Below are 21,495 nucleotides of genomic sequence, written 5' to 3'. Positions count from 1 at the left end.
TCCATGTCGAAGAAGTGGCAACGACCAAAACCGTTGTGTCTGAAACGGCACCGACTCTAAAGAGACACGCCACGCCACGTTTAAGTCTGGCGTCAGTGTTAATGAGGTCCAGGCGGGCAGCCAGGCTGCTGTCCTGAGAGGGGTAAGTAATATAAGACATAAGAACTTATACTATAATATTCATATTATATACGCTCATATTGTATAAGTTTGTTTTGTATACCGTTCAAGGTGTATAACGAACGTTAAATATAACATCAAAATATATACTTTTGTTAAGTATACCGTTATTTAAGTATAATATCATTGTATATAATGATCATTATGTATAACGTTCATAATATCTCAGATTTATAATGTATATTACTCAAAACATCTAACACCAAAATGCATAATGCTCATATTGTATAACCTAACCTACTTTTCTGGCAGAAGCTTGTTTTCTATTGGGGTCGCAGTTCTAACCTAACCTAACCTACTTTTCTGGCAGCAGTTTGTTTTCTGTAGGGGTCGCAGTTCTAACCTAACCTAACCTACTTTTCTGGCAGCAATTTGTTTTATGTAGGGGTCGCAGTTCTAACCTAACCTAACCTACTTTTCTGGCAGCAGTTTGTTTTCTGTAAGGGTCACAGTTCTAACCTAACCTAACCTACTTTTCTGGCAGCAGTTTGTTTTCTGTAGGGGTCGCAGTTCTAACCTAACCTAACCTACTTTTCTGGCAGCAGTTTGTTTTCTGTAGGGGTCGCAGTTCTAACCTAATCTAACCTACTTTTCTGGCAGCAGTTTGTTTTCTGTAGAGGTTGCAGTTCTAACCTAACCTAACCTACTTTTCTGGCAGCAGTTTGTTTTCTGTAAGGGTCGCAGTTCTAACCTAACCTAACCTACTTTTCTGGCAGCAGTTTGTTTTCTGTAGGGGTCGCAGTTCTAATCTAACCTAACCTACTTTTCTGGCAGCAGTTTGTTTTCTGTAGAGGTTGCAGTTCTAACCTAACCTACATTTCTGGCAGCAGTTTGGTTTCTGTAGAGGTCGCAGTTCTACCCTAACCTAACCTACTTTTCTGGTAGCAGTTTGTTTTCTGTAGGGGTCGCAGTTCTAACCTAACCTAACCTACTTTTCTGGCAGCAGTTTGTTTTCTGTAGGGGTCGCAGTTCTAACCTAACCTAACCTACTTTTCTGGCAGCAGTTTGTTTTCTGTAGGGGTAGGAGTTATAACCTATTTAGTATATCATACGCTATTATATTTTATACTCAGTATACTAAAAGATAGTATATACTATGATCGATATACGTTATGTATGTTATATAAACTGAATTTAGAGTATTTGAGTGTTATATAAAAAGTCATTATACAAAATGAGTATTATGTTAATTGACCGTTATTCCTAATAAAAATATTGATTTTGATGTTATAGCAGACGTTCATTATATCTTGTGAATGTTATTAATATGAAATTATATATTATGTAGTTATATCTCGTGGGACGCACCCTCCTGAGAGATCCCTCCTCCTCTCAAGGGTTACAGCGATCGTCCACACTAGACTATGAGTTCCATAAGAGAAAGTTAGTGCCTATTAAGGATTGGGGAATTAAATTTAGTGGACGGGGCGCTATTAGTATTAATGCGTTTCTGGAGAGAGTAGCGGAGCTCAAAGAAGCTCGGAATGCAGATGATGAGGATTTGTTTCGGTACGCCGTAGACTTATTTGAGGAGGAGGCCCTTATTTGGTTTAGGGCTAATAGGTACGCAGTATCTAATTGGTCGGAATTGGTAGAACTGCTCATCGACACGTTTCAAATGCCAAATTACCAGGACGAGCTCTTGGAAGAAATAAAGCGAAGGACTCAGAGTAAGCAAGAGAGAGTAGTAATATATGTATCGACGATGCAGAATATGTTTAACAGATTGCCGATTCCGCTTTCTGAACTTCAGAAGTTAGTAATTCTTAGGAAAAACCTTCAACCGTATTATCAAAAGGAGATATGCCGTGATACATTTAGTTCGGTGGCAGAGTTGACATCCGTATTAAGGGTCATTGAAAAAACGAAGATAAGTTGCGAGAGTTTCAAGGAGCCCATACAGGATAATAATTCCTTAGAACAAGACCTGGCATACCGAGGGTCCGGAGAGGTTGGGCAAGGTAAGCTCAAAGACGTGGCTGCTTTGGAAAGCAAAGTTGAAGGTAAATCGTCCCAGTCGAAATGTTGGAATTGCAGGAGCCCGGGTCACAGGTTTAGGGACTGCAATTTGCCAAGACAGAGATTGTTCTGTTACAAATGCGGACGTTTCGGTAACACCGCTCAGAAATGCACATGCAGCAAGTCGGAAGAGGGAAACGAGAAGTCGGAGTCGATGCCTGCCAATCAGACCCCGAAAAATTAAGTCATTCCGTGTCTGATGACTGGCAGCAATGGCTGTCTACTATTTCCAGGTTTTTTGAAACTGGAGAAATCTGTAGTATACAGCGAAATAAGGGGGACCGACGATTATACGCGGAATTTAAAATATTGAATCAGCCATTCGTAGGTTTTTTGGATTGTGGTGCTATGATCTCGGTGATATCACCGAATTTCAGTAAAATACTGTCAAACTTTGGGGTGACCGGGCGAAAAGCACAGAATCATCGCATATCGACGGCTGACAATACGCACCACTTAGTGGACATTGTTTTCCATTTACCTATTCAATTTAACGGCGATTATAGGGTGGTTCCCTTCTACTTATGGGAGCAGTCAAAGCATGACATAATTTTGGGAATGAGTTTCTGGGATGCCTTTAATTTGACGGTTCAGACGGGAAAATCGATCAGCGATGTTTCGGAGATAAATGTAAAGCTTCCCATTATTTCTCGTGAAGAACTTACGGATAGCCAAGAAAGTCGGTTAAACACGTTGGTGGAGGAGATGCGTAACGAAATAGGTAAAGGTTTAGGTAGGACTTCATTGATTGAGCATAGGATTGATACAGGTAGTAATTTACCCACCAGCCAGCGGCAGTATCCCTTTGCTCCACCTATAATGCGAGAACTAGAGAAAGAGATTGAAGAAATGCTTGATAACGATGTTATTGAGCCTTCATTTAGCTCATGGCGTTCACCTATCTTATTAGTCAAGAAGGCATCTGGTAAGAACCGGTTATGCTTGGACAGCCGTCATTTGAACAAAGTGACCGTAAAAGACTCATACCCACTACCTAGAGTGACGACTATTCTAGATAGTTTGAAGAATGCCCAATTCTTATCGACCATTGATTTACGGTCGGCATTTTGGCAAATACCACTCGAGCAATCAAGTAAAGAAAAAACTGCCTTCGGTCTGGCAGGGAAGGGTCTAACTGTTTATCGATATCGATAAATGTGCGATACGTGCTGCTGTATTTACCTACAGTACTACTGTAACAGTACATTTTGAGAATCACGTGGATTAATAAAATAAAAGAACATTATATATATAAACAATTTTATTTTACATGATAAAAATAACATAGTTTATTATTCAAGTAGGCATATTACACTATGCTGAATTCGCGCGCATTCTTTCTTAATCTGGTCCCTTTTTATTGAAGGCACTGGATGGAGAATGATTTCCACAAATGAACTTGTTTCCATTCAGCTTTTGAATAGGTAAATAAATACGCCAAATCCTCATTTCCTTTTCCTCAGCTTTGCCCATAATCGACATCTGAAATAAAGAGATTATCGATAAATTGGTCGTACACTATTCGTGTCATAGGTTACTTAGTTTTTTACTTAAAAATACTTTATTCACAAAATATTTTCGTTTTAATCATGGATTGTACACGACTAAAACTAATTAAATTAGTAACTGTTAACGACTCAAAGTAAAAAATTAAAATATTGCATATAAACATCAGTTTACCGACCTGTTCGGATCAAGTGGAAATTTGGCCAAAAATGCGTCAGTAGTTAGTCTTCTTACACACCCACTACAAACTTCACATTTCCTTAAAGATTTGGCCCCCATTTAAATAACATCTAAAGTTATTTTGCCAATTACAATAAAAAATAACCACATATTTCCACGTTCACGACAATTCAAATGACGTTTGACGTTTTACTACCAATCATACCAACCTAAAGAAAAGTAAGTATAATACGTCTATGTTAAAAGCAAGTATGGTATGTGCCACCAAAATGCAACAGCAGTCATTTTAATTCGATAAGATTATTTCTATGCCTCAATGTTGGTAACAAGTACGTTCTTAATTTTTTATCAAAGTATGGGGTGTCGATGGGCTGAGTTTAGCTTCACGACCGCGACAACGACAACCGCCAAAAAGCAACTGCTGTGTGGTGGGAGTGTGGGCGAGAGAGGGACGTATATGCTAGAAAAGGACAATACGACCGCCAACGCAGTGTTGCCATTCTCAATATTATTATTAGGTTCCGAATAGCGGTACAGTTATTTAATGGAATTTTATGTCAGCCCTTTGCGCCAGATCTCATAGAAAAAGGGGCAAGCTATGATGGCGCCATCTATGCAAACCTTTGACAGTTGCCAACCCCATTTATAAACGAAACCATTTGACATGTTTTTTAACGGGTTTCTGAACTTTCTGAACGATATTCGTATGTCAATTTGACGGCAGCTGTCAAACTATAATCACAATCGGCCTCGGGGACAAGACTACACTGCACTGTTGTTCTACAAACTTGTTGGACGTAAATCGTATTAATGACTAAATTAGTACTTCATAATTATACAAGTGATAAATGTGACTTTCAAGATGAGGTTGATATGGTGTTTGTGTCTAGTAGTTTTGTGTACGCATTGTACACAAGCGTCAACTCACTGGATGGTAACGGAGAGCGGTCTGATACAACCTAAGGTAAGATAATGTGCCCCTGAGTTGCTTTCCTGTGTCCCAAATCAGTGCGTATCTTATCAACCTTTGAACTATTCTGGTTCAGTAATGATATTTGAATAATAATAAGTTGTTTCGTATGTTGTTTTCAGCTAGAATCGCAGTTCGAAATGGCGCGCCCTTACGATTTGGTAGCCTTTTTAAATCAAGACACCCGGTGGGATAGTATCATAAGCTTATATCATGACCTCGCTAAAAGGCAGGAGGCTATTAAAGTTCTGTGGGAAACATTGGAGACAGACAGCGATGTGTCCACACATCTTTCTGAGGATGAGAACTGTGTAAATGCTGGCCCAGTAAATGTACTGGATTGGTATAATTCTATCCTAGAAGATGGAAAAACCAAATTTATTTCAGAAGACGATTATTGGCTAAATAATCCTTACTCTGGACATGAAAGTCTTGTTCCGGACTGTAAAAAAATATCTTCTTTGACTTTTAGCATGTTTGCTTTTGAGCATTTAGAGGTACTTATGCGTCATTGTAATAAATAATAATACTCAGTTACAGGTACTCTACTTACATCTATTTTCCTCATGGTTATCATGAATTTATCCTTATGAGGCCACCCAACATTAAATTAATGTTTTAAATTAAAATAAGTGGATAAAATAACTATATATTTTTATTTATTACATATTAAAACATGTTATGATTGTAGCTAAAATATTTACTAAACAAATAGATTACACGATGAATTGCAATTTTTTGTGGCAGATAAAATAAACAATTGAGAAAAAAAAAATTAAGTACTTATTGATTGTTAATTTGTATGTGTCCTACACACACAATTTCTAGAAGAAATAAGCACAAAGCTCTTAAAACTTTCAAAATAATTTGTAATAATGGAAATCTAAACTTTATTAACAATATTTTTATGCATTTTAGGGTATGATAAAAAGGGAAAACCTTAGCATTGATCCAGAGTTGACACTGCCGGACCAGATTTCTCCAATCATGACAGTTGACCAGTTTGGCACGTGGCTGTTTAACATTCTGCAACAGAACAGCTCCTCTTGGCTGCACTATAACATGGCTTCTCTGTACTGGAGGGTGCGGGGAATCGCGCCTAAAGCCTTGGAGTGCTGTCGGCGTGCTGTGCATTATGCACCAAGGTAACTAGTTGTTGTGGATTTTAGCTAGTACAGTCTTGCTATTCCAGCATGTATGCGGACATGAGAAAGCAGGATTACTGGAAAATTACAATACATAGTGTACTAAAATAATAAATTAAATTAAATTCAACTGTTATCTGGATTTTAGCCTTCTATAAAGAGAATGTTTGCGAATAATGTAAGCACAATAAACTTGGAAATGGAATTAACCAGTAAAAGTGTTAAGTTTGCCCAATATGAAGTAGTTCCTAAGTTTTCTTCAGTTGCCTTTTCTATCATTATCATGTTTTCCCCTTTATACTTACTTTTTTAAGGGTATTATCTAATTATGTTTTAGGGAATACAAAGACATAACCTTCTTAAGCATGGGCACCATACTCCATCGCAGCAAAATGACTGAAGATGCAATCACAGTCCTCCGAGCAGCCGTGGACCATGACCCTCATTTTGCACTTCATCATTTCATGCTTGGCAATGCTTATGGAGTCAGTGGTGACTTCAACAGTTCCTTAAAACATCTGGATATGAGCTTGGAGCTGAACCCGTTGTCTGAACCGACAATTAAACATAGATATGGCATTATGTGTCACGCTGGTTTGATTCATTATAAGGAAAGAATTCGAGAGTAAGTTTAACTTTAGTTTTAATATTGTAATGTTATTAAATAAATGTGAGTTAATTATTTGATGTAGATTGTAGGTAAGTACTTATTTCAACAGGAAAAAAATAATTTAGGACTTTAGAACTAAACAATTTATTACGACTAGAAATGCACTTGCACTTATTGATTTTCGTAAAATCTTCCTGTGATCTAATGTTGTTTTGTGAATAATTACAGTACATTAGATAAATTACGCGAGGAGCTGGTGGAGTACAGTCAGATGGAAGCTTATTGGTTGGATTTGCAAGCTTCGTTCCTAAAAACAATGAAGCTGCCAGAAGATTATGGTAATTTATATTTCAAACAAAACTATTAAGAAATAACCAAATAAGATTAATTAGAATGCTTCAAAAAAGAGACCAGCAAACTTATCAAAGGCAATTACCTACGCGTAAAATAAGTAAATCTTTATAAATTAATATTCTCTCTATTTAATAATCTTAATAGATTTAAGCGAGTTTTACCATACGTCCCATACAATTTATTAATAATAATTAAGGGTAGTTGTATATAGTGGGCACTCTAAGTTTGTATACTTAAGTATTTCCCTATGCTTATGTTTAATATTTCAGATTTACGGCACGTAGAAAACAACTATGGCAAAATGGGCGAAATGACGGGACTCGATTTTCGAGAGTTGAAAAAGTCTGGTGACATGAACTCCCTTATCAAACACTTCCTTGACGGCCCTTTGTATAACGATAAGTGGTTGAACGACAAGGGTGTCCATGCTTTGGACTCTTTGTACACTCTCCAGAGACTGATAAAACATATACAGAAACACGCTAGTATGGCTTCCGATTTTGTGATGCAAGCTGAACAAATGAATACACCTGATCCGAAAATAATGAAAGAGTTCGGGTTTAAATTAAGCGACATGAGAGCAACAGGTGAGATGATTGATATATATGTTGCAGTCAAAAGTGTGAACTGGTCAAAAGAACTTTTAACCGACAAAAACAGGTAAAACTGCTTTTGACTGAGCATGTTGGTCAAAAGTAGTTTTACCTGAAAATCATACCTATTTCTGGCAGCAGTTTCGTTTTCAGGGCGTAGCAAAAAAAAATAACCCTAACCTACCTATCTCTGGGAACAGTTTCGTTTTTTTGGCGTAGCAAAAAAAAAATAACCATAACCTACCTATCTCTGCGAGTACTTTTGACTGATAGTAACAGTCACAATTACTATTAACAAATGATTTTCAGCTAAAACTACTTTTGACCAACATGCTCAGTCAAAAGCAGTTTTGCCTGTTTTTGTCGGTTAAAAGTTCTTTTGACCAGTTCACACTTTTGACTGCGACATATATGTATACCTATATAAATGAATACCTATTTACCTTGGTCGCGGCATCACGTGTGAACGGCTGGACCAATTAATATATAATAATGTATAATAATCCAATTTTATTATGGAATAATATTAACATCAATAAATTGCTCTGATAATTAGATTAAGATTAATTACGATTCATAAGAGCTTGTTGCTAGGCCTACATGAATAAAGTATATTTTGATTGATTTGATTGATTGATTACGCTTATTCTTTTTGTTTTGTGTTTGTTATAAACATAAAACAAAAAAAAATATAATTAAGAAAGTGAAAAAAAAAAACATAAATGTGACGTCCCACGGGTAAAGGTACCTTATGGAGGTTGGCGCTTACGCTATTATTAACGCCGCCGCTCCAATATTATTGCGGCGCTATGCGACGTAAGCGCCAGCCGCCATAAGGTACCTTTTGCTGTGGAACGTCACAAATACATATAGATTATGTGAATCAAAGTTCGCCGGGTCATCTAGTTGTGAATAATTTCGACATGAGCTAATAGAATCTATGATGAATCGGCATATATTCGTACGCTTTACATGGCTGGGTTAGATCCAGACTCAAGAAATAAATAAAGTATGAGGTTGATCATGAACAATATTCGCAATACGAAAGCCCCCGATGTTTAAGATTCATAATCATAATATTTTAATTTTTCCATTTACAGTACCTACTAAAGAGTTGCAGGTAAATTAAAATTACATCTTAAAAAAAATCGATACGTGTATTTTTATTATTTATACGTACTTCTTCATATTAAACTTACCTTTTAAAATCCCGCCTGTGGTTTTATGGATCTGTGGTAAAAATAATGGATTATCCTGCAGGAGTATCATGGTCGCGTTTTTATCACGTGTCATGTCATGCGTCATTTTCGCACTTACGTATACTTGTGAGAAGGTGACAGGCATGGTGACAAATGATAAAAAGCCGGCCATCTTAGCGCTTCTGGTATCAACAATCAACCGACTAAAATTAATATAGATCTGTTTTACTTCTCACAGAATTTGAAAATGAAGTCAAAATACTGAAAGGCGAACTTCGCTTAGGGGGCGATAAAAAGACATCTAGTCCGATAAGTCAAGTCAAAAGCCAAATTGAGGAAGAAGAATTCGAATATGAAGGAGGAGTATTCTTGTGAGTGTTAGAGATATTTTTATTAAACACATTAAGAAATAAATTACCGTAAACTCCGGTAACTATAGTCCTATAATACAACTATGGTCAAATTTTTAATGTTGATTATTAACGAGCCTTTAGTATTTGTACACGTTACATTTGATTTAGAGCATAGATATACTAATGGTTCTTCTATAGGTATTAGATATCCAACATGATGTGAAAAATATACATATTTTAATAGAACTTGAATATGGACCATAGTTGTAAGTTGTGGACTAAAGTTACCTGTTAATACTACTTATTATACCTACTTAGTATGCTGTTATTACAGAGAATATAAGGTAAAGTGATTGACTATAACTTGAAACGATACCTATTATTACCTATACATACCTATATATTAATGATTACAAACACGGAAACATAAAAAGTGTTTTATTACAGTTTACAATATACCTTAATGACTTCCATTAAAGGTGTACTATTGCGTGTTATATAAAATAATCGTACACAAAATGTTATAGCTAAAAAGTTGCTCTAATTTCAGATATCCGCCGACAATGAAAGTGAGCCGTAACACAGAGGATTTCGACAGGGATTCGGATTGGCCGACGAACAAATTCTGCTCGGAATCCTCGCATAAGTTCCCAAAAAACCTGGAAACTGTATTCCCAGTTTTTTTGCCATTTGAAAATAAAGGGATTAGGTGAGACGAATTTTCTTTCATAAAGGATTGAGACTTTGATATGTTATAGATTTCAGAGTCCTGAACAAAAGTTTCTAGGGGTGCTACCACTGTTTCCGAATACTTTTCAGAGTTTCGACTAATTTTGTACTTGTAAAAATCAAACCACAAGTAGGGTCATATATACCTATTGATCTTATGCAAAGAAAAAAAAAGAAAAGCATCATTCCAATGTACATAGCTTTAAACTATTTTATTGTTTTTATTTCTTTGCGAGCAGCCTAGGAAAATTGTTGACCGACAAGCTGGGCGTGCCGGCCGAGACCGAGCACGAGCTGCCGTGGCACCCGCCCACCTGCCCCCACGACAGCCACGCGGCTGCGTTCACGCAGAAACGGCCCGGGAAGTAAGTAGCAGGCTACACTCTACACGCAGGCTTGACAGCAGGACTGACATTTTACACTATTAGACCGGTTATAGACGGCCGGTGTTTTCGCTGGACCGTGTAACATGACTACGTCCAGTTTTGTATGAGGCTACCGACAGCCACACCCAAGAAAACAAGACATCGTCGAAAACACCGAACGGCTACAACTGGCCTTACTGTCCGTACATTACATGTCATAATAGAAGGTAGGATCCTATAGAAGTGGTATACGTGTGCCTCCGTGAGGGATACAACATACGCAATGCGACACTATGATTGGTCGAATTGATTTGTTGCCCACCATAATTCATACTAAATTCACGGTGGGGAATAAAAAAATGTGAGACTGTGACAAGGATAAACAAGAAAAGTCTGCAGCGATTTTGATAGCCCATGCCCATGCGGTGCAAGTGTTATTTTATACGTCATAATTTCATAGAAGTTTGACGTTTAAAATAACACCTGTACTGCGTGGGCTATTAAAATCGCTGCAGACTTATCTTGGTCTGACTCTAGCTCTTTCACGTCTACGTGACGTCATAAATTGATGGCTCTATATATTTGTGCATTACCTACTTGTAATATACGGACGTATCGATCCACGTCAGTCGTGAAAGCGAGGGACAGTAAAGTTAAAGTGTTAACATTATCTATGGCGATTATGTGCTACTTGAATAACTCACAATACAACCCTTAATGAACTTTGTGACTGGACAATGAGATTAGTGTAAGGTTACTTCATAATACTTCTTTGTTTATACAATTTTGCATATATAATATAAGAAATGCGAGTACTGTTACCGGCATTTCAGGTTTGTTTCCATACAGCCAGCCTAGCCAAAATGATAATCGCTATCGCTACGACAACGAAATGCTTTGTGTCTCTCTATCACTCTTCCATATTAGTGCGACAGTGACAGTTGCGTTTCGATCGCTACGGAGCGTGCGAATTATCGCGATTTTCTCGTTTCACACTTTTCGATTAAGTAAATCAACGATATTGATTAACGTATTAATTTTATCTATAGGCAACAACTGAGCGAGGTAGTGGGCACAGGATACCTGCGACAGAAGCTTCTGGAGTACGTGGGTGACGGAGACTTGCGCGCCGTCCAACACATGCAGGACGCGGAGATCGGACAGCGGATCTACGCTGCTATACAAAAAGTACGTATTAATTTTATTTATAGGCAACAACTGAGCGAGGTAGTGGGCACAGGATACCTGCGACAGAAACTTCTGAAGTACGTGGGTGACGATGACTTGCGCGCCATCCAACACATGCAGGACGCAGAAATCGGACAGCGGATCTACGCTGCTATACAAAAAGTACGTATTAATTTTATTTTCTCCAATATGCTCGGAAATGTACACCTTACTGTAGCAAAAATAGTACGGGAAGTTCTTCGTTAATGTCAAACTCTAACTAAAAAACATCAAACTATCGCTGTCCTGTTCTAGCGGACGGGAAGTAAAAAAACACTACAGTAATAACTTATTACTGTAGTGTTTTTTACTTTTTAATAATAAAAAACGCAAACAGCCAATTATTATTGCCGCGAGCCGCTTCTACACGACGCGATCAGCTATCATTTCACGTGTATGATCGTGCGAATACTGCTTAATAAAATCAAAGATTATTTTTATATTTTTTTTAAATCTCATCCGTGTTCATAAAGCTTACAGTTTGTCAAAGGACTTTCTCATTTCAAACATAGACAAAGAGAATCATACTATCTTTGTCTTACACTAGTACTAGCACCCAAAAGAAAAGGATGGGTGTAGTTTTCCTGGTTCTTACTGACTGAAAAGTTGGTTTGACAAACTATATTGCGCAATTATATTGAATGAACGAATATTGAATGGTACTGAATGGCAGAATAAGTTTGTGCCTTTAACTTTTAAAAATTAATTAAAGAGGGAAATTGTTTTTGACATTTTTGATGTGAAGGTTTGATTTGAGTGAAGCTTGATGCTTAAATAATAATTATTTTAGCTTATTTCCTCGCATGTTTGGAGAAAAGCACTATATATGCCTCGGCAGGAATAGCAATTCGTGGATTCGTCTTCTTTGTCGGACTCCGCTTCGCGTCGTCCGACAAAATCGAAACTCATCCACGAATTGCCCTTTCCCGGCCTCTGCAATAATGTACTATTATAGGCAACAACTGAGCGAGGTAGTGGAACAGGATACCTGCGACAGAAGCTTCTGGAGTACGTGGGTGACGGAGACATGCGCGCCGTCCAACACATGCAGGACGCGGAGATTGGACAGCGGATTTACGCTGCTATACAAAAAGTACGGTGAATATACGCTATATTTTATTTATAGGCAACAACTAAGCGAGGTAGTGGGCACAGGATACCTGCGACAGAAGCTTCTGGAGTACGTGGGAGACGGAGACCTGCGCGCCGTCCAACACATGCAGGACGTAGAGATCGGACAGCGGATCTACGCTGCTAAACAAAAAGTACGGTGAATATACCGTCGGGTGACAAGCAAAACTCACTAAGTACATACTATCAAAAATTAAAGTAACAATGCACTTTATTACACTTGTAACACGGTTTATTGTCCAATAATTTCAATGATGTTAGTTAGTGACTTTTGCTTGTCACCCGACGATACGCTATATTTTGTAGTAACAAATAAAATCAGAAAGGAAACGAGAACCTTTATTTTCAAAGTAGGCTAAAAATGTGCAAATGCGTCTAGTATTTATCAGAAGTTACCGCAAACATTATATGTATTTATGGCAATATTTAACCTTCTGAGACCCAGAAGCAATTGTTGTGTCTTTAAAATTCGAACCCTTAGTTACACAATAAAAGGTCAAAATAGATTTTGGAATATTTACATAAAATTGTACGCAGGGACTTAGGGGGAAAAAAGTTTAATAGCTACCTAACAAAATGACATGGTTATTTTAAGTAAGTCATGGTGTGATACGATTGACATAAAACAATGCGATAGTTTAAGGGCTGATTTAGACGGCGCGCGAACTCGCATGCAATTTTAGTTACATTGCGGACTGTTGGTTACGTCCAATTCGACTGACTGATAGAAACCCGCAATGTAATGAAATTCGCGTGCGAGTTCTCGCATCGTCTAAATGAGCCCTAAGCCTGTTTCACTGGACCAATTATAATATGTAGAGGTAAACAAAAATAAATTGAAACGTTTCAGAAACTAGCTCCGAAATGGCTTCTCTACACGCTGGCGTCTTTATACTGGCGTGTTCGCGAGAACAACGCGAACGCGTTGCATTGCCTGGCCAGCGCGGGGCGCACCGTGCAGGCGCGGTACAAGGACATCGTGCTCACGTCGCTCGCCTCGCTGTACCTCGAGATGGGTCACTTTGATGAGGCGCTGCGAGCGGCTGAGGAGGCCTTTCGGTTGAGCCTTTACGAGGTGAGCTACAGTAAAGAAACTTTAGACTAGATAGTTGCCTGGCGAGCGCGGGGCGCACCGTGCAGGCGCGGTACAAGGACATCGTGCTCACGTCACTCGCCTCGCTGTATCTCGAGATGGGTCACTTTGATGAGGCGCTGCGAGCGGCTGAGGAGGCCTTTCGGTTGAGCCTTTACGAGGTGAGCTACAGTAAAGAAACTTTAGACTAGATAGTTGCCTGGCGAGCGCGGGGCGCACCGTGCAGGCGCGGTACAAGGACATCGTGCTCACGTCGCTCGCCTCGCTGTATCTCGAGATGGGTCACTTTGATGAGGCGCTGCGAGCGGCTGAGGAGGCCTTTCGGTTGAGCCTTTACGAGGTGAGCTACAGTAAAGAAACTTTAGACTAGATAGTTGCCTGTCGAGCGCGGGGCGCACCGTGCAGGCGCGGTACAAGGACATCGTACTCACGTCGCTCGCCTCGCTGTACCTCGAGATGGGGCACTTTGATGAGGCGCTGCGGGCGGCTGAGGAGGCCTTCCGGTTGAGCCTTTACGAGGTGAGCTACAGCAAAGAGAATTTAGACTAGATAGTGGCCTGGCGAGCGCGGGGCGCACCGTGCAGGCGCGGTACAAGGACATCGTGCTCACCTCACTTGCCTCGCTGTAGCTCGAGATGGGACACTTTGATGAGGCGCTGCGGGCGGCTGAGGAGGCCTTCCGGTTGAGCCTTTACGAGGTGAGCTACAGCAAAGAAAATTTAGACTAGATAGTTGCCTGGCGAGCGCGGGGCGCACCGTGCAGGCGCGGTACAAGGACATCGTACTCACGTCGCTCGCCTCGCTGTACCTCGAGATGGGGCACTTCGATGAGGCGCTGCGAGCGGCTGAGGAGGCCTTTCGGTTGAGCCTTTACGAGGTGAGCTACAGCAAAGAGAATTTAGACTAGATAGTGGCCTGGCGAGCGCGGGGCGCACCGTGCAGGCGCGGTACAAGGACATCGTGCTCACGTCACTTGCCTCGCTGTACCTCGAGATGGGACACTTTGATGAGGCGCTGCGGGCGGCTGAGGAGGCCTTCCGGTTGAGCCTTTACGAGGTGAGCAAAGCTACAGCCAAGATAATTTGGACTAGATAGATAGATAGATTTACTTTGACAATCCGCCTCTATTTTAAATTCTCTTTGAAATTGTTACTTTCATATTCATGCATGCCACGTTTTATGTTATTGGAGTATGTCGTTTTAAAATGAGAACGTATTTTTAATTGTATCACGGCCACGGCAGTCGGTGGCCTGACGACTAAGATAAAAACAAATTTGTTAAACTTTAAAAAAAATATGATATAAAAATTTTATGTGTAATTTAACGCAACCACAAAATCTCCCGACGAGAAGATACTATAAAATAGCGATGCCCCGAATAAATCAGGCCTAATCATTTCCATAATATTTGTAATTTTGTATTTCTAGCCAGCAACAAACTTCATCCTGGCCTCGCTGAACATGGTAAAGAAGCACCGCAACACGCACATGTTCCACTTGAAGCAGACTGTGCGCGTGGAGCCCGGCTTCATGAACGGCCTGGCCCGCGGCCTGCTCGAGGCCTGGGCGTGTGTGCTCAAGGAGGCCAGGGCTCAGGCCAACAAGGTCCATGAGATAGGTACGTACCCAGGCCAGCAACAAACTTCATCCTGGCCGGGCCATACTCCATTCCAGATAGGATTAGACAGAAGGAAAAATGGTTCTTTACAGTGCAGTAGTATGTCATCCAATAGGGTTGGCTGGTTGAAGTATTTAGCAGATGGCGCCAGCATAGCTTGCCCTGTCGATCCCTAGTATCGTGGCAAATTTTAGTATTTTTAATGGAATTTTATGCCCTGAATGCCAGCCCTTTAAGCCAAATCTCATAAAAAAAAGGGGCGAGATATGAGCTATATCTATGCAAACTTTTGATAGTTGCCAACCCCATTGGTTACTATGCATTTTTTTTTTCAATTAAACGCTCCAAATCTAGTTTTAAACAAAATATCGAAGACAACTATTTCCACACAAATTATCCACCAATAATTCTAGCGAGTTTAATTTGCAAATAATAATTATTATTCTAACTGTACATACACAGTATATATCGGACTTGGCCGCATTGCCCCGGGCGAGGCACGTCTCCACCGACCAAGCTAATAAACACTTGGTCTACGTTAGAGTTAGAAAGAGAAGTCTGCAGTGACTTTGATAGCTCACGTGTACGTATATGTGTGTGTGTGTGTGTGTGTGTGTGTGTGTGTGTGTGTGAATTTCATAGAAGTTTGACGGGACTAAGTACCAACTTTATTGATTGTCAATTTTATTGGCAGAGTTCAGCGAGGCTGAGCTGACAGACGTGTGCCTGGTGTGCGAGAAGGGCGGCACCAACTGCCACATGAGCAACATCCACTGCTACAACAGCCGCGAACGAGGTTAACCATAGCCCAATAAACGTTTAACCTACATTTATTATTTCCTTTTTTTATTTATCAATCGGCAACCCCTTGTTTCTAAATTTATTCCCATCATACATCCAAAGCACCTAAGCGCCACTTGCTCCATTCTACTAACCCGGGGTTAACCGGTTGAACCGTTAACCCAGTGTCAAATAGTACAGGTAAGCATGGTAACGCCGGGTTTAACCGGTTAACCCCGGGTTAGTGAGATGGTGCAAGTGGCGCTAAGAGTGGCATATCCAATTTCTTTGTGCAATGTGTATTGCGTCTCACATTTTGCTTTAATGAGAATAATGAGAGTGAGACGCGCTAACATTGGACAGGTGGAATACCACCCCAAGGTTGGAAATTTTTGTTATGACGTCTGTTTTGCTAGTCTGTTCCTACAACGTGTTTATTTATCCAATATTCAGGTTAATGCCAGATGGCGTCACTAACGCTCAGTTCGCTGCAATTTCGACGCTTAGACCTCTTGTCAAAATAAGTCAACCTCCGTTCTATAGATGGCGCTGAATATTGGAGGAACGCAGCTTTGTATATGTCAGTCTTTCAGTTTTATTCGTAAATTGTTGCACAAATAACCTAAAATTTTGCAAGAACATAACATTATAAGTACGATTTCTGCATTAGCGGTGCATTTTACTTGATGCCAAGGTTTTCCAAGACGTAAATTATAACCTAATTTTACGAAACAGCTTTTCGACCCTATCTACTGAATTGAAAAAGTGGTGTGGTCTCTATTGTAAGATTCATTAAAATTACTAATTATTAGAAACAGATTTAATGAAATAAAGAGTTGAATAATCATTGGTAATCTATAATTTAATAAATTTAAAAGTAACGTGATTGATAGTTGACCTTTGTAAATAGAAGGTAGTTGGAAGAAAGAATAAAAGACGACTGGCATGGCGGTTAACGGGCATTCGGTTACGGGCAGAGGTGAAGGGAGGACGATTGTGAAGTGAGAGGATTGGAGATTGAACTGTAACGGAATATTGTGATCAAGAAATATATTGCTGTTATGAAAGAAGGAATTTTTATTATACATCAGAAGTGGTAAGTACCTACAAGTCACTATGGTATTTCTGATATTAATATTAGAACTGATTGAGTTAAATCTTAATTACCCAATTAATTTGTTACAATAGTAACAGTGGTGTAAAATTATTATGATTATATACCTATACATATATTAGTAACACTTATATTGGTTGTTGTTTAGTTGAAATTAATTATCATTTCATATTTCCTATGTTAGGAAGTTTATGTTTAACGGGCGCTTAGAAACAAAGACACCGTTAATTTTATCAAGAACAAAATAATTGGGTAAACCCATTTCGGCCTATTCGTTCACTCGAGAGCAATTATACTGCAAGTTTTCTCTTCAAGACCAACAGTTAGGTTTTTTTTAGTGTTTGCTGTAATGCCTATCCATAATATAATTAAAGCATTCGTTACATCGCGGGTAGCGTGAAACCTTTGGAACACCGTTTTATTTTGAATAGTTCGGATACGTTTATGATTATTTACAGATGTAGATCGAATTCTTTTAGTCTACGAGGGTGGTCCCAGAAGTGACCGACCTGACACACTTAAAGAGGTTTTTATTTTGAGTAAATACTTTTTTAAAACAGAATACCTCTTTATAAAGTTTAAATTTGAAATTCGAACACATAGCGTCGTTTGTCTTTTGTTTAGTAGCCATGAATAGTGAACGCTGTGAACAAATTTTCCGACATGGAGAAAATTGGCCATCGTTATGTGATACAATACTTTCATTTGAAAGGTTTTAGTCCAACTAGTATTAAAACGGAGCTAGATTCTACTTTGGGGGAGTCTGCTCCATCGTTTACAACAGTAAAATATTGGGTGGCAGAGTTTAAACGAGGTCGCTCTAGTTGTGAAGATGAACATCGATGTGGTCGACCAAATGAAGTGACTACGCCAGAAACTGTAAAAAAAATCCAGAAAATGGTATTAGATGACCGTCGATTGAAAGTACGCGAGCTAGCAGACATGGCAGGTATTTCAAAAAGTGCTGTACATCGCATATTAACTGAAAATTTGGATATGAAAAAGATGTGCGCAAGGTGGGTGCCGCGAATGCTCACAGACGAACAAAAAATACATCGCGAAGATATTTCGACCGAGTGTTTGGCAAAATTTCACAACAATAAAGCGGAGTTTTTGCGGCGTTATATTACTATGGATGAAACGTGGGTGCATTATTTCACACCAGAGACGAAAGAACAGTCGAAGCAATGGACTCGAAGAGGAGAACCGGCCCCAAAGAAGGCTAAAACAGTTCCATCAGCAGGAAAGGTCATGGCCTCCGTTTTTTGGGATTGCCGTGGGATAATCTTCATAGATTATCTTCAGAAAGGAAAGACTATCAATGGCGAGTATTATGCCAACCTTTTGCATCAATTGAGTGAAAAAATCTGTCAAAAACGACCACATCTGGCGAAAAAAAAAATTTTGTTTCACCAAGACAATGCACCAGTACACACGTGTGCCAAGGCCATGACCAAAATCCGCGAGTTAAAGTTCGAATTACTTCCTCATGCACCCTATTCGCCTGATTTGGCCCCTTCCGATTATTTTTTGTTTCCTAATTTAAAAAAATGGCTTGGTGGTAAAAGATTTGCCAGCAATGATGAAGTGGAGGCTGCGGTTGATGGGTATTTTGAAGACCTCGACAAATCTCACTACAAACAAGGTGTTGAAGCTCTCGAACATCGCTGGGCTAAGTGCATGGAACTAAAAGGAGATTATGTAGAAAAATAATAAAAAAAAGTTTAGATTTTCTTTTGTTTTCTTTGTCAGGTCGGTCACTTCTGGGACTACCCTCGTATGTATGTACCGCTTATTTGGTTACAACTTTTACCATATTTTCAATATATCACTTATCAATACGTCAGTATTATATAGCGGGGTTAAGTGTTTTCCGTTTCTGGATTTGGGTCCGTGCCGGATACTGGAACCGTGCCGGATGCATACCTGATTTGTGCCGGATGAGTTCCGGATCCATGCTGGATTCGTACCGGATCCGTCCCGGACTGGTGCCGGATCCGTGCCGGATTGGTACCGGATCTGTGCCGGATTGGTATCGGATCAGTGCCGGATCCCGAATTTGTTCTAGATTCCTTTTCTGTACCAGTTCTAGAATTTTCTCGTTTCGAAAAGCCTGTGTTCCGGATCCGTACCGGGATAGGGATCTGTTTTAAACGTCCCGCATTTAGACCCCGGAAGCAGTAAATAAATAAATAAAACAGTTGAATTTAGCTTAATAAGAACAATTTATATTTGTCTACTATTAACAACCCAAAGATTTAGAACTCTTCCATTGCTGGTGTTGTTTTCGAGTTCCAGACTATGGACCATGAGAAAAAAAAAAAAACATCCAGGCGGCGCTCGAAAACTCCTGAGCGTGACCGAAAATCGAAATCTGATGATGGACAAGAACGTCGAAGCCGAAGTCGCAGGGAACAACAGGCGGAGTCGCAACCGGCGAAGCCGCAGCAGCGGCAGACACGGCCGAGGCAATGAGAGATGGCTTCGAAGATCAACACGGAAGGACAACGGCCAGGATCGCTTTCACGTGGAAGCCGCACAGGACAGGAACGGATGGCTTGTATATCTTTGTCGTCTTCAGTTGTAGATTTTAATAGATGTCGTTTATTGCTTAAACTGCGAATATTTTGGTACAGTATCCTTGGTTTTAAGAAGTTCGTTGCAAAGCTGCTGATTGCTGTTGATCAATTCGTCAATTGTGGTTGGTGCAACTGACGCTTAAGTGGCAAGTAAATAACGATATGATGAAAATACCTACATATGATGATAAGTATAATATTATCGAATTATAAAATTTCTGGATTATTTTAATTAATGAGTTACGGAGTAATGAGTTACGGATTAATGAGTTACGGATTAATGAGTTACGGATTAATGAGTTACGGATTAATGAGTTACGGACTAATGAGTTACGCATTAGTGAGTTACTAGATTGATCAGTTACTGGATTAATCAGGTACTGGATTACTGGATTAAGCAGTTAATGGATTATAGAGTTAATGGATTATAGAGTTATTGGATTATCGAGTTATTGGATTATTCAGTTGAGTTATTGGATTATTGAGTTGAGTTTTATTGAGTTGAGTTATTGGATTATTGAGTTGAGTTTTATTGAGTTGAGTTTTATTGAGTTGAGTTTTATTGAGTTGAGTTATTGGATTATTGAGTTGAGTTATTGGATTATTGAGTTGAGTTATTGGATTATTGAGTTGAGTTATTGGATTATTGAGTTGAGTTATTGGATTATTGAGTTGAGTTATTGGATTATTGAGTTGAGTTATTGGATTATTCAGTTGAGTTATTGGATTATTCAGTTGAGTTATTGGATTTATTCAGTTGAGTTATTGAATTATTCAGTTGAGTTATTGGATTATTTAGTTGAGTTATTTGATTATTGAGTTGAGTATAGGATTATTTAGTTGAGCTATTGGATTATTAAGTTGAGTTATTAGAGTATTTAGTTGAGTTATTGGAGTATTTAGTTGAGTTATTGGATTATTGAGTTATTGGACTGTTGAGTTATTGGATTATTGAGTTATTGGATTATTGAGTTATTGGATTATTGAGTTATTGGATTATTGAGTTATTGGATTATTGAGTTATTGGATTATTGAGTTATTGAATTATTGAATTATTGAATTATTGAATTATTGAATTATTGAATTATTGAATTATTGAATTATTGAATTATTGAATTATTGATTATTGAGTTATTGGATTATTGAGTTATTGGACTATTGAGTTATTGGATTATTGAGTTATTGGATTATTGAGTTATTGGATTATTGAATTAAAGAATTATTGGATTATTGAATTAAAGAATTATTGGATTATTGAATTAAAGAATTATTGGATTATTGAATTAAAGAATTATTGGATTATTGGATAAAAGAATTATTGGATTATTGGATTATTGAATTAAAGAATTATTGGATTATTGAATTAAAGAATTATTGGATTATTGAATTAAAGAATTATTGGATTATTGAATTAAAGAATTAAAGAATTATTGGATTATTGAATTAAAGAGTTAAAGAATTATTGGATTATTGAATTAAAGTATTAAAGAATTATTGGATTATTGAATTAGAGTTAAAGAATTATTGGATTATTGAATTAAAGAATTAAAGAATTATTGGATTATTGAATTAAAGAATTATTTGATTATTTAATTAAAGAATTAAAGAATTATTGGATTATTGAATTAAAGAATTAAAGAATTAAAGAATTATTGGATTATTGAATTAAAGAATTATTGGATTATTGAATTAAAGAATTATTGGATTATTGAATTAAAGAATTATTGGATTATTGAATTAAAGAATTAAA

General features: G+C 38.5%; 1 protein-coding gene across 1 annotated transcript in view; it reads left to right on the top strand.

Annotated features, from left to right (window-relative positions):
- Positions 1 to 4,617: 4,617 nt before the first annotated feature.
- Positions 4,618 to 21,495, top strand: part of LOC134666842 (tetratricopeptide repeat protein 17) — a 28,238-nt gene continuing 11,360 nt past the window's right edge. Inside the window, exons 1-13 of the mRNA XM_063524158.1 lie at positions 4,618 to 4,849; positions 4,978 to 5,352; positions 5,774 to 6,000; positions 6,338 to 6,625; positions 6,839 to 6,948; positions 7,234 to 7,551; positions 8,995 to 9,127; positions 9,660 to 9,818; positions 10,078 to 10,203; positions 11,253 to 11,391; positions 13,412 to 13,636; positions 15,083 to 15,272; positions 15,967 to 16,068. Coding sequence (XP_063380228.1) covers positions 4,748 to 4,849; positions 4,978 to 5,352; positions 5,774 to 6,000; positions 6,338 to 6,625; positions 6,839 to 6,948; positions 7,234 to 7,551; positions 8,995 to 9,127; positions 9,660 to 9,818; positions 10,078 to 10,203; positions 11,253 to 11,391; positions 13,412 to 13,636; positions 15,083 to 15,272; positions 15,967 to 16,068 — 2,494 coding nt within the window. The 5' untranslated portion in view covers positions 4,618 to 4,747. The remainder of the gene's footprint in view (positions 4,850 to 4,977; positions 5,353 to 5,773; positions 6,001 to 6,337; positions 6,626 to 6,838; positions 6,949 to 7,233; positions 7,552 to 8,994; positions 9,128 to 9,659; positions 9,819 to 10,077; positions 10,204 to 11,252; positions 11,392 to 13,411; positions 13,637 to 15,082; positions 15,273 to 15,966; positions 16,069 to 21,495) is intronic.

Source organism: Cydia fagiglandana, chromosome 8 (assembly GCF_963556715.1).
Source record: "Cydia fagiglandana chromosome 8, ilCydFagi1.1, whole genome shotgun sequence".
In the NCBI taxonomy this organism is placed as follows: domain Eukaryota; kingdom Metazoa; phylum Arthropoda; class Insecta; order Lepidoptera; family Tortricidae; genus Cydia; species Cydia fagiglandana.
The sequence above is the reverse complement of the archived record's forward strand: the minus strand, read 5'-3'. Positions and strand labels throughout refer to the sequence as shown.